General features: G+C 36.3%; 1 protein-coding gene across 2 annotated transcripts in view; it reads right to left on the bottom strand.

Moving 5' to 3' along the window:
- LOC122801817 (phosphatidylinositol glycan anchor biosynthesis class P) overlaps nt 1–14,662 on the bottom strand; it is a 137,097-nt gene that overhangs the window by 87,456 nt on the left and 34,979 nt on the right. For both annotated transcript variants that reach the window (XM_044071442.1, XM_044071441.1), the window contains exon 2: nt 5,142–5,245. In XM_044071442.1, the coding sequence (XP_043927377.1) occupies nt 5,142–5,223 (82 nt within the window). In that variant the 5' untranslated portion in view covers nt 5,224–5,245. The remainder of the gene's footprint in view (nt 1–5,141; nt 5,246–14,662) is intronic.

A 14,662-nucleotide genomic window follows, 5' to 3' on the forward strand; every position in this document is an offset into this window, starting at 1 on the left:
AACATCCTCCCTTTATGAAAAGGAACATAGTCAAGGGGCAGTTTGTAAGTCTTAGTCGCACTGTGAGTGATGATGATGTTTTTTCTAATGAAAGACAGTTTCTGAAACAACATTTTATGGACAAACATTACCCTGAAAATCTGGTTTCTGATGTTTTGAATGAAGTTACTTCATTTAGATACAGTAAATATCCTCCCATTCTTAAATTTGGTTACATTCCCAATTCTTTGGTTCCTGCTGATGACCTCACCAGATTTCCCCTTCCCATTTCTCTAGATGCAGAACCCATTAGGAACATTTTGTCTAAGAATTGGGAGATTATTAAGAGTAGCCATGAATTGTCCAGGGTATTGGGTGACACCCCTAGTTTTAGTTACAAGAGAACTAGGTCTTTGAAGAATCTTTTTGAAAAAACGTCCCCTTCTCTTCTTAGTTGCCCTCTTCAAATGACAGGGATGTACAACTGTGGCAAATGTGTTTGCTGCCCTTTTATTGCTTTGGGTGCTAGTTTCCAACTTCCCAATCCCAAGTTTCTGATACGGTTTAGTGATTCTTTTGATTGTAATAGCACTAACGTTGTCTACCTGGGAGTGTGTGATGAATGCTCTGTCTTCTGTGTAGGCAAAACTATTAGAAAACTTAGTGATCTCATTAAGGAACACCGTCACGCTATAAGGAAGGTGACTGGAAAAATGCTTTGGCTAGACGCACACTTTCTAGCTCCCAATGCAGCAGATTTTTGTTCCTAGTACTTAATTGTGTGTCATTACCTTATGGAGACTGCAATCCTTTACTTGAAGTTAAAGAGCTTAGATGGCAGATTAGACTTCAGGCTGACACGCCCCCTGGCCTTAATGGGAATCTTAATGTGAGAAGCATTCTCAAATGGATCAGATAGGAGTGGTAGTTCCCACTCCTACCAGTACAATTTTCTGGAACTTTAGAATTTTAGAATGTTATTTCACATCTAGTGTATTTCTGAATTATCCATTGTATAATTCTGATGAAGTTCGATTAGTGAACACTGCATTAGTGGACGAAAGCGCTTAATTTATGTTGTGATATAAATGTTTTTTTCGCTGTCATGGATTTTTGCTGCAACAGGTTTACAAGGATTTATTAAATATTCTAAAGTGAAGATTCGTTTCCAGTTCTTCCTGACTCCATTGGTACTATAGTTTTGTTGTTTGTTTTTGTACCTTACCTCGTGGTGGACAGTTTTGGACTGTTATTTACATATATATATATATACACACACACATATATGTATTTGTGTCAGACTAGCCACTGCTTGGTCATACCTGTTTTCTACCCTCCTATATGGATCTCACATATTCAAAAACCTATGCAAGTCTGAGCTCAACAACCTAGAATCCTGCTACAACAAAATCACCAAGTTTGCCACCAATCAGCCATACAGGACTCACCACTGCACTGCTCTTTCCCAACTCAGCTGGCTAAAACTCCCTAACCTTTTATCCCTCAACCAGATGACAATGGCTCACAAAATAATCTACCAACCCAATAATTGCCCCACTCTCTCTAACCTTTTCCAACCTAGTCCCTCAGATCCTCCCACAAGCTAATGCTAAAGCTATCCCGCTCCCATAACTACCATGAGGACTCCCTTTACTCCCACAAAATTGTTAAATTATGGAATACTCTTCTGCAGTCCATCACACAAAATTATCACCGCCACGAGTTCAAACAACTCCTAAAGAACTACCTAGACAAACACTGGATTTAATTCTGCTATTCACCAGGCTAATTCTTCCTACCTCTCTGTACCTTACCATATCCTCTACTCTAACCTTCTACTATACTCACTCCATCTCTTGGAAATCTCTGCTGACTCATACTGTTCATACATCTGGAATAGTAAATAACTCCCTGTTATTATTTCACTATTGATAGGCGTACATACAGTCTCTGAATTTATATTGTACACACTGTCTTTGCAATTTGTATTTCTGTATAAGTTTAACAATGGCTTGTCCTTCCACTTGAGACTCTGTATACTGTTGATGCTGTTTGCATTCTGTGCTATCTACTGTAGTATAAAAGTATTTTATTTTTATTACTGTATGTGGAGCTTTTCTCCCTGGGCCTCTGCTGAAAATGGGCTTCTAGCCCAGTCAGACACTACCAGGTTAACAAATGTAATATATATATATATATATATATATATATATGTATATACACACACACACATGCATACATTTATACACAAATACACATGTGTGTGTGTGTGTGTGTGTGTGTGTGTGTGTGTGTGTGTGTGTGTGTGTGTGTATACATGTGTCTTTATAAGTACACATACAGAAATCTGAGATAGATAGGACACAGCTATAGTTAGGAACAGAGAAAGGAGTCCTATGCTAACTAAACCCAAAGATTTTGAACTGTAATAACATCCACTTCATCTTTCCAATTTTCATACAAGTATTTTCATTACAAAGTTATCTAAGGCAACAAGAATGCTAAATGTGCAGGTGTCGAATATATGGCTGACAGCTATGAAAGCTGAAAAATATTATCTGCAAAGAGACTTCTATCACTGGCCTATAGTTATTTCCACTCATTTCCAAGAACATAAATAGAGGACAGCTCAGACCAGGTACATAAATGCCCTGATGTCTTTAGTCACAGTGATGTACTGAAATGGTTAGGATTTAATAATATAGAACTCCTCAACACACATGGCAACTTTGATTTAAACCTTAAGCACTATCCCTGCCTAGGGAGATGGCCTTAACAAGCAGGCTTGAAAGTTATTTTAAGGAAATCTACCTCTGTGATTTATTACTCAAAATGTAAACCGCAACATGTGTTTTAGAAAAAAGATGGATGGACCTTAGTAAAATGTCTAATTACTATCACAACCATTTCAAACAGACTTCACTGTTGAATGAAGGTTTGCTATATCAAAGAGGATTCAGAAACCAATTAAATTAACGCAGATATTTCATTTTCATCCAGTATATGCATTACTCGATGGATTCACTTGTATTTTCAGGAATCTTAAATCTATTACTGGTAACATTGTTTTTCATGCTTTTTTTTTTTAAGTTGTTCCCATTGTTTTTTCCCATCTATTGAACTGACAATAAGCATTCCACGGGACTTACTGCAAGATACAAATGCTTTTCCTTCCTGGCAAACTGCCCCATAAATATATGCAGTCCAGTCATTTTGAAAAATGTATGCATATGTGTTTCTTTTGTCAAGTTTACTGGTACTGTTATGAAAAGGGTGTTTTGTACCTTAATCTCAAGCTGTAGGGTTGGAGGTTAGGGGTAGGGATGGTGTTTATGTCAGCAGACAGAAGTACGATTGTGTGGGAGGGGGAGGAGAGCAAGGATTTTTTTCTTAAAATGCCTTAACTGAGAAGTAAAGATGCTCTGGCATTCACTGCATCAAATAAATATATCACAGCTCGCTCGCACTGACACACACACTCACACACACACACACACACACACACACACACACACACACACACACACACAGCATATCTACTACCTGGATTCTGTAATACATATAGTTAATTTTCTTGTGAACAAAAGAATCTTGAGGGGACATAAAGAGTTGCAATTCCTAAGCAATCACTAAAAGGCTATTTAAATGGGTATCAACAGTACAAAGAACTAACTAGGACTGTGTTGATGTGGTTTGTTTTCATTTATATTAATGTATGATTGCCTATATCATAAGTGATTGTTTAATAAAAGATGTTTCTTGTTTAAAAATAAAAGGAGCAGGAATTGAATCATTTATGTAATGTTGCTTAGGTTATATGATACATAGCAATAGATGTGACGTATAATGTTTGTTAATGTGTTAATACAGTTTGATTACTTTTGCATAAATATAAATTTGCCTATGTCAGAAGTGATGATTCAATAAAGGTGTGTTTAAAAAAAACAGTGCAAAGAACTATATGACTGTATAGATGTCGCTAGCTGAATTATTTACTAGCTATGGAGTCAATGAACTGAAAAAGGGAGAGGAATGAAGCACAACATGAATTTTGCAAGTCCAAGAATGCAATTTCCAGACATGTCCCCACTATTCTTTTTCTTTTAGATTCTATGGTATGGCCTAGAGATATGCCAAATTCCTCAGACTGCATATGTGGGTACAAAGATGTTAACCTAAAACCTAGAATACTCCAGAAGGGCAAGAAGACTGTCTAACCTGGAAAAGTACAGAACCAAAGAATGTACATAGTAAAAGAGAGATGGGGAAAATTGGGATATGTTGTGGATTAACCACATTAATATAGTGTACATAAAAGTTGCACACACTGAAAAAGCATGGTCAGGGGCATATGCATTAAAGGGGTGGGTGGGAGAAATATAAAATGGACATCAGGTAATATTATTTCATGCAGACAGTAGCGGCAGTCATGACATGTATTGGTTGATAGGGGTAGTAAAGCGTATATGTATGGAAGGGTTTAGACGTCTCAAAGCAGACAGAAAACAAAAGAAGTGGAAAAGAGGTGGGTGGGAGAAATATAAAATGGACATCAGGTAATATTATTTCATGCAGACAGTAGCGGCAGTCATGACATGTATTGGTTGATAGGGGTAGTAAAGCGTATATGTATGGAAGGATTTAGACGTCTCAAAGCAGGCAGAAAACAAAAGAAGTGGAAAAGAAGGAGGACATCTGCAAAGAGATGCAACATCTGGGTGGGATTGTTGGACCAATGGCCATGTTTTATTTACATGTATATGTATGTAAGCTGAAGCTCAAGGTGACCTGGAACCAGAGGGCAAGCATTATGTCTCAGAATTCTTACACAAGTGGGGCTACAGAGCTTAAATCCAAGTCTTCAGTTTTATACCTTACAGCCTTATACCACTGTGCTATATTGTCTGGTCCTATGAATCCTACTTGCTCAATATGTAGCTCATATAACTTTCTGAGTCATAAGTTTACTAAGCAGTCAAAATTATTTTGCTTGGGAGATCATTGTGAATAAGAAGTACTTCAACTTAAGTCAAATGGTTTACATCAATCAAAAAAATGACTATCAACTGCATTTCCGAAATATTTTAACAAATGCACTAATAATGATGGAGATATTTTGTTTCTGATGTTTACTGATTCAGCTACATAAAAACTATACATACCAAATGCAAATCTGGAACCTAACTGCAGAACAAAGCCATAGATAGCTCTTTCAGGTAACGGTGAAGGAGAGTTTTCAACCATGTTTTATTTCTTACTTCTATATCTGGAAAAGTAACATAAACTGATTAGCAGTACATTTTTTGATATTCAGAATTCACATCATTTAGACAAAAAACAGGATTTGACTTATTTATTGAAAAGACAGAAATGTATTCTGAAAACTATAGCAGCTAGAATGCTTATGCTTAAGGGTGGAACTCTATAAAAGAAGTCAATGAGGAATAAATAGAAGATGGAGATAAATTCTGAACATTTATTTAATCAGTTTTACTTATGGATTATAAACACAAGCATTTGAAGAACATGCCACTAAATGACTCATTTCTACGGGACTATGTTCTGTGGCTAATTGATTAGGAGGTATTGTTTACCTCTGTCTCATCCCACACCACTGAAACACACATACATAAGCTGTCTTACTCAGAAGTAAGTATTAAGCGTTTATATCATGTCATCGAAAGCTGAAAACACCGAACACCATTTAATCAAACCTAAATAATCTAAAGCACACAATATCGAACATTCAGAACAGCGAATTTTTTCCCAGGGAAAAAAATTCGCTATTCCAAAACACATTCACACAACACAGGCACACCAAAAAAAACAGCAATCCACACACTTACACTTAAAATCATACATCTAACCCTACACTAAACTATACAAACACTACTATTTATCCACTTACCTTAACCCAACCCTAACTCTAAGGTCCGTCACTATCGCACACTCACCTTATCCGTGCCCTAACCCTAACTCACTTAACCCACCCCTAACCCTAAACTCTGTCACTATCGCACACTCACCTCACCAGCGCCCTAACCCTAACTCACATAACCCGCACCCTAAACCTAACATCTACACAATCACACACTTAACTGAACCCCCGTAACTTTCCACCACAGTGCTAAAAATAGTGAAGCTACAGAAACGGACAACCAAATTCTTTCCCTAGGAAAGAATTTGATGTTCTGCAACTTCGCTATTTTTAGCGTTCGCTCATTCGGGTTCGACATTGTGGCATTCGACGTTATTGGCTTTTGATAACGTGATATGAACCCAGTATTAAGACATCCCAACTTGGTTTAACTATGTCTGAATTTGTGGTTTTACACCTACTGCTTCTTTTGGCAAGCTGATACATTATCAATCACTGAAGCCCTGATCCTTGTCATTCAGTATGTTAACACAATTAACTCCTGATATAACCATTTTTCAATATTCCTTTCAAAAGTTGTCTTCTCTTTTGCTGTTCTATTCAGTTTTTGACAATTTCAAAAGTCAGATAACATGTAAACATTTTAAAATCCTTTGTCATCATACTTATTCAAAACCCTACTATGGAATATGCTATAATCCAAAAACAGGCACACCTTTTTATACACTCTTATTATAGTTATACCCACAGTTTAAACTAAATGAAAAAAAAGTTGCGTCTGAAAAAGAGAGTCAGCAAGTACGAAAGGTGTAAACCAGAGACAAAGGATGAGATGCGTATGAATGCCATAAAAATAATGAAGTTGATCAACAGAAAGGAGAATAATTATGAAAAATAGAGCAGTATAAAAGAAGGTGTCATTGTGTTGTAGATAATTTTTGGAACTTATAAAACATTAAGCCAAAAAGTGGTAAAAAGTGTCCCAAAGTAAACAAATAAATGAAAAATAGGCAACGGAGGTCCAACCAATTCCAACACAACCTTCTTTTATTAGCGAAATCCACAAAGACACAAACATTGTAAACACACTCCTTTAACATTTTCGTCATAAAAACTTCATCAGATGAGCGTACTAACCTCTAACTTGCTTACAAATCTATTTTTCCCTTTAATTAACCAATGAAATGCTATAATAAATTAAATATGTTAATCAGTCATGAATATTAAGATGTTAAAATATTTCCATAGCAAACGAACTCAAAATTATTGTGCACATATGTATAAAACTTCTCATAAAACTCCATACTTATACATTATTCCAAAACAGTGGATGAATGAATAAAATGATAGTACATTTAAATAAATAAATAGTAAATTGATGAATAAAATTTAAAACTGCAATAAAACACATTTATATATAAAATGAATTAATGTGATGTAATGACACCATCTACTGGACAAACAAAAAATTTCATATAATTTAAACATGAACAGTAAAAAGTCCTGACCATGTAAGTTTTACATTTTATTCATCAATCTTTTTCCAAGATGGCCGCTGACTAGGAAACACTGTCTTCTGTGTGCTCTTACTACTACCAGTTAATCTACTAAAATCATCTGCTGCTGCATCAAAAATTGAAAGAAACGATTTCCTAAAAATAAGCTAACCAAAATCTACTTACTTGTTGAGAAATGTTCTTCCTTTCTCTTAGATCTAGGACACTGAAAAGCACTCCTACCTTTTTTTTTTCTCCAGCAGTGGTGTAGCAGTGCCTGCAGCCACATGTGCTTAGGCCGGACAGCACTACAAGGGCTCTACAAGAACACAAATAAATAAGCAAAAAACTAAACTTCAATCAAGATGGAGCAAATGGAAGCGCAATCCACAAAAACTAGACTGTCACTAGTTATGTCTCCAGAGAAAGAAAACCACCAAAAGACAAAAAACAAGATCTCGGCCTGATGCTACAAAACAGCCACAGACACAGAAAAGCAAAACTGAGCATCCCCTCATAATGGAAGAACTGAAAGCAGCTCTTACCCCACTTCAGTCTGAAATTCAAACATTTTCCTGAAAGCTAACCTTGTTCGGTAACAATTTGGAACAAATCATTTCAAGGTTGGACCAGAACGAAGCAAGAACTATGGACAATGAAATTAAAATACAGGAACTTCAAAATACCACTTCTGCCAATGAATCCTCTATAAAGGTCATGCAGCAAAAAATAATTGATCTGGAGGCTAGAGCAAGGCGTAATAATGTGCTGATCAGAGATATACCTGAGAATTTGAACAACCCCAACTACTAAATATTGCAGAGGAAATATTTGGTCTCTTCCTGGAAAACAAAGACCTTGCTCACACTTTTACAACTGAGAGAATACATAGAGCTTTGAAAAAAGCACAAGTCCCAGACACACCCAGGCAAATCTACATTAGACTACTAAATGCCTCACATGCCCAATCACTCTTGCAAGCTGTAAAAAACAAGAAATTCATTATATGGAGGGGATCAAAAATCACAACTGCCCAGGACCTGCCACTTCCTATAAAACAATCTAGACAAACACCATCACCTTTTTGCAAGTTTCTGATAAATAAAAACATAAAATTCCAGATGAAATATCTAGCTACTCTCTCCTTTCAGCACAGAAATGTCACATACTCCATCAAAGACCTTCAAGAAGCGAAATCCACGTTTCACAAAGCATTTGGTGAAATTCCAGCAATCCCCAGCTAAGCATAAAGCAAGAAAGATTACACATCCAACCATCCGAGCATCAAACTAAATAAACAAACTGACCCTAATAAAAATAAATGATCTCACATACCTACAAGCCTCCTGCTGATGCCCTGCAAATGAACCGATGAAAAAGCAGACCCAAAACAACCTTCTTAACTAGGCAATCTGACTGAGGTATCTCTTCAACTTTTGTCTTTCTAGTTTTCTTGCTAAAAAGCGCCTCTCAGTAGACCAAGAAACCGTTTATCATGTTGTCACAGTGACCTATGACCTACAAGTGTAACCCGATAATATTTCTTACAGGAAACCACTTGTTCTACTGTGGTATCATCTCAATATATGTTATGTGCACACAGCCGTCATAGCGAGGCTCCGCCCTCCTATCTAAACACTCCGTGCAGGGAAAAACTGAGAACATATGGCTTAAAGGAAGGAAAATGTGTCCTTAGGATCCCCACAATGCTGCATCTGTGCATCGGACAAGACAGAGAAGCCAAATTTGTCCTTCTGTTAACCGGTTAGTTTTACAGCCTTTACTTTTTGTTGTTTATGTTTTACTGTAAGAGTCAAGGTCTTATGCTATGAACCCCTTAGCTTGGCCCGACTTGGGATGGAGCAGCAAGGATGAACGTCCTTATTTTAAATGCCTTGACTGCTGATGATATCAGCTACTGTCAGCTTCTTACCATGTTAGAAAGAAGCAATAGTTTTGGAACAGAGACCTTGTTAAAAGTTGTTGAAAACCTAATTGTCATGCTAACTGCTATTTGAGAGAATCTGTTGAATCTAAGATTATTGTAACCTGATGGCAGTGTTTGTTGATTGGAAATGTTTTTATCTTGCTAGGATTCAATTAGTATGAGAAGCTCTAGAGTGAAATCCAGTATGAAATTATCCTAAAGTTACCATCTGGGCCACTGATGTTGTGATGAAATAGACTGAATGTAAGGGGAGTGGAATAATGGCTGGAAGTCTTATGATTAGGATTAGTTTAATTTGTTCTGGATGCCTGATCTGAATTAGAATGAGTATCTCCACAGAGTAGTGCTTGTAAGCTCATCGGACAGATCCATGGGTTTTAATATATGGTTTGAAGGACTAAGGTATTTACTAGTTCTGATGGGAAAGTAGAGTGGTTCCTATACAAAAGTTAGATCAAAGAACAATAATTGGATGCTACTGCATGGCAAAGTAAGTGGTATAGAAGTGTGCTTCTGCAGCTCCTGACAGAATGGACAGAACACATTAACACTGCTTCTGCCAAAATGACATTCGACAGGACGGTCAGGCTGGCATATTTAGTCACAAATGCACATATCCTTATGCCAACTTGCAGAACTGCATTGTATTTTTGACCTGACGCTAATAATAGGTAACAAGGAGTACAATGTAGAACTCTCATTGTTTGAACAAGGTTTATAATGGAGCAGAGCAGACCACATGGTATACACACAGGGCTCTACTCTAGCTAAGTACAGACAGGCTGACTTTTCTTAAAATCAGCATAAATAATGCAGGCTAAGGACCTATGTTATTCCCTCAATATCCAGGGTAATCTAGGGAAATATAAGCGACCCTGTATCTTCCCTAGCTGTCCTATAACCTCTAAACAACAGCATTGTCTTTAGCCATATCAAAAAAAAAATGAATGATTTTCTCATGCAGCTATAGGCAGGTTATGGAGGTAGCCTATATCAGCTCTGTGATGTAGGACGTGCTGCTCCTGGGTACTCCCCAATAACTTGGATGCAGTTAACATACTAAGGCTTGTAGGACCCAGATGTGGAGGAAAGTGAGTGACCATCTAGGGTCAGCCCAATAACTGCATGTATACACAACAAGCTGAACAGCTGATGCGAGCTGTCTGAAATCTTCAGACAGGAAGTAATGGATGGGTTAGCATTCTAACTAAGACAAAATGGGGTGAGAATGCTGTATCACCCCCAGGGGACAATAATACAGGAGTCCACTTGGTATGACTGTTTGTACTGTTATATAATTCTGTTTAAAAGGGGGAAAAAGAAGAAAGGGAAAAAAAAATCTCTTTAACTATATGTACAATGTGTTTTGCATTAACTCTTTTGCTTGAACCAAGTACATGATTTGGCTCACATTATAGGTTAATCAACTAAATAACAAATGCCAATTTTAAGAGCAAGAAGCTCAAGTGTGGGTAGTAAGTTGGATTTTGGAATGTTAGTAATTCTTTGTAAAATAGTCATGTAAATAGTATATTTTTATCTCTTTCAGATAGAAGTAGATTGTGGTTAAGCACGGGGGGGGGTCTGAGAGAGGAGGCTGTCACTATACCCTATTATTACTATATACTTATTTTAACAATAACAAAAACAAAAATACTTATATATAAACATTTCTATTAATCTTAACTTAAATATCTATAAACCTAATCATGAGAACGGCATCCCTACAAATTGGTCCCTTAAGTCTAACCTCTTGAATAACAAGACCCTTCACCAAGAAATCCAAGAATGGCACTCTAGTTATTTATCCCTACATAATCTATATACCCCTCTATACGTAAAATCTCTTAACCCAAGCAATAAAGTCCAAACTCTGCCAACCCACTAAATAAATCCGAATGATATCGATAGATTCATGGAATATTAAAGGGTTACAAAATAAAAAAAAGGAGCCTAGTACTACATCTTATTCAAAAATCTCCTTTTGAAATTATCCTTATCCAAGAAACGCACATGACAAAGGAGCAATGGGTGAACGACACTAAAAGAAGTGGATAAAACAAATAATAGCTGCAGGGAACTGTACGGTCTCCAAAGGGGTAGCAATAGTTGTTAAAAACTCATTTAGGGGCTCAATCATAGCCACTGGTGGAGATCCAAAAGGCAGATGGTGTTATCTAACATGTTCTATCCCACGGTTTAACAGAGAAATACATATATTAAACGTCTATGGGTCTTGCTTCCATCAATCCTCTTTTCTATATGAAATATATTCACTTATCGAAAAATTCCACAACCACCTAATGATCCTTGGGGTGACTGGAACATGACCATTAGACCGGAACTGGACAGAACTTACAAATCCAACAAACAACCTTTGGGTATTACTAACACTCTAAGTGATATAATGGATGATTTTAAGTTATTTGATCCTTTTGAACTTTTCAGAAATGACCCCTCTATTAGTAACTACACATTCTTCTCAGCGTACCACAAATCCTGGTCCAGGATAGACTTTTTTTTAATCTCAGCATTGTTTTCATCTTATGAAATAGCATATAACAGTGACCTTAGAACGATCTCTGACCACACCATAATTAATCTTAACTTAAATATCTATAAACTTAATCATGAGAACAGAATCCCTACAAATTGGTCCCTTAATCCTAACCTCTTGAATAACAAGACCCTTCACCAAGAAATCCAAGAATTCCTTTCACAGACAAGTTCTTTTGAAAAGACAGACATCTCCCTAGATATACAATGGGCAGCAGCTAAAGTCACCTTAAGAGGTATCCTTACCCAAAAGGCATCCCTAATTCAGAAACAGTCCAAATCGCATACCTTGGCACTAGAAACAGAACTAAGAAGACTAGAATCAGAGTTGCAAACTACGTTTTCTGTAGATACTGAAAAACAGATGATCACCCTTCAAAAACAACTATACAAATTACACCTAAATCAATACTCTCTTATGGAATCCAGACTTATTCACAGATACGCTGAATGGGCGCAAACCCCTTCTAAAATTCTAGCAAGGATAATAAATATTAAGCCCCCACCTACCACAATAAAACAAATTAACCATAGGGGTAAATCCTACTTCACAGATAAAGAAATCATACATGTATTTCAAGAAGTGCATAAAGAAATCTATGGACCCCAATTACTAGATTTAGAAAGCCTACAGGACCCTTTCCTAGATGAACTGCAATTTCCATTAATAAGTGACACCCACAACAAACTGCTAAAGGTGCCTATAACCGTGAAAGAAATAATTTTAGCCATCAATAAAGTGAAACCAGGCAAAGCTCCAGGCCCAGACGGCTATGTGTCAGAATTCTACAAGGCCTTTAAGCAAGTCCTAGCCCCCATTCTACTTAAGGTCTATAATCATATAATCCAATTTGGCATTTCCGACTTGTATATTAATAACTCCAAGACTATTCTTATACAGAAGCCAAACGGCACTAACCTCACTACAAATGACTATCGCCCAATTGCTTTAATTAACCTTGACATAAAGATTCTATCGTCTATCCTGGCTTATAGCTTAAAAAATATATTACCGCATATCATATCCCATGACCAATTAGGTTTCATGAACAACAGACATGTATGGGACAATACTCTATCCATTGAAGCCATAACCAATATGACAAAGTATGACAAATCTCCCAAATATGCAATTTCGGTTGATGCCCAAAAAGCCTTTGACAGGGTAAACAAATTTTCTCTTCAAAATTATGAAACGCTTCTCTGTCCCTGATGAATACATCAAAATGGCTGCATATAACAAGGCATCTACTACACTAAACATAAACAAGAAGAATTCAAGCCCAATTCAAATAATAAACGGTACAAGGCAGGGTTGTCCGGTTTCACCTTATTTATTTAATCTATATCTTGAAGTCCTCTTATTAAAGTTAAGTCAAAAAACATTCCATCATCCAGTCTTTATATATAAAATACCAGTGAAATATACCGCCTTCGCAGATGATCTAAATATTTATTTGGAACTATCTTCAACTGATCTATAAAAAATTCTAAGCTCTATTGGCAAATTTTCACAAATCTCAAACTATGCCATGAATCCCAACAAATCAATAATCTTCCCTTTAAATCCTCTTAGCCATAAAGAATTTTTCATTCCAGAAACAAAGATCAAAGTTAATCATACACTTAAATATTTGGGTATTAACTTCGCCCATCCCCAACATGAACTAATTAATAACAATCTATACAGAACATGGTCAAAAGTCATGGAAGACCTCACAAGGTGGAAGAATCTAAACCTTTCCCTCCTCTCAAAAGTAGCCATTATAAAAATGAATATCCTACGCAAAATTCCTTTCCATCTCTTTGCCCTTAATCAAAGCATTCCAAATACTTTCTTCTCAAAAATGAATACTATACTGGGGAAATTTCTGTGGTACCCTAAAAATGTCAGAATTAGTTATACTAAATTAACACTTCCCAAAGAAAAGGGGGGCCTGGCCCTTCCGGATTTTCTAACATGCTACCATATAATAAATGACAGCCATATTTTGTACATAACCAACTTCCATCCTACAGATGGAAACTGGAACCCCATATGGACAACAATCTACAATGCACACATAAGCACATCCAATATTAATCCTAGAGCAACCATCTTTCTCAATCCTAAAACTCTCAAAGAATATAAAATTCACCCTATATTAATAAAAAATATCATTGGGTTCCAAAAGCTGATAACATCTCTTGATTTGAAAAACTCATTAGTGATGGCTCAACCAATTCATCTAAACCCCAACTTCAAATTGAGTAACACCATGTTAAATCTTGATAGTTTTCCAATCATCAAGAACTGTACAGTATGGGACTTCTACAACATTAAAGCTTTACCCTTTGAAGCCATCATAGCCTCATTAGCAGTCAATAAAAAATACTATATAATTATTAAACAAATACTATACCTAATATCTCTGGTTACAGACAAGATTAAAGTCACCCCATCAGAATTTCAGTTATATCAGAAACTAATAACCCAAATTTTGTTAAGGACTAAATGCTTTCTAATGTATACAGATTAATAACAAAAATTAAACATCAAGATAATATTCTATTCTCTAAGTACTGGGATAGCCAAAACAAAGAAATAACAATTGACCAAAAACTTGAGGTAATTGACACAACAATAAAATTAACCCCTTTAAAGAAACTGATATATACTCAGTTCATGATAAAACAATAACGCCTATATTACACCTTTATTCCTAAGTAAAATCAACCCAAATGCCTCGCCTTTGTGCCCAACCTGCCCTAATTCGATAGCAGATACACTTCACATTTTTTGGTCCTGTAAAAATGTCTATAAAC

This window comes from Protopterus annectens, chromosome 5.part0, assembly GCF_019279795.1.
Source record: "Protopterus annectens isolate FY-2018-M chromosome 5.part0, PAN1.0, whole genome shotgun sequence".
Classification (NCBI taxonomy): Eukaryota; Metazoa; Chordata; order Ceratodontiformes; family Protopteridae; genus Protopterus; species Protopterus annectens.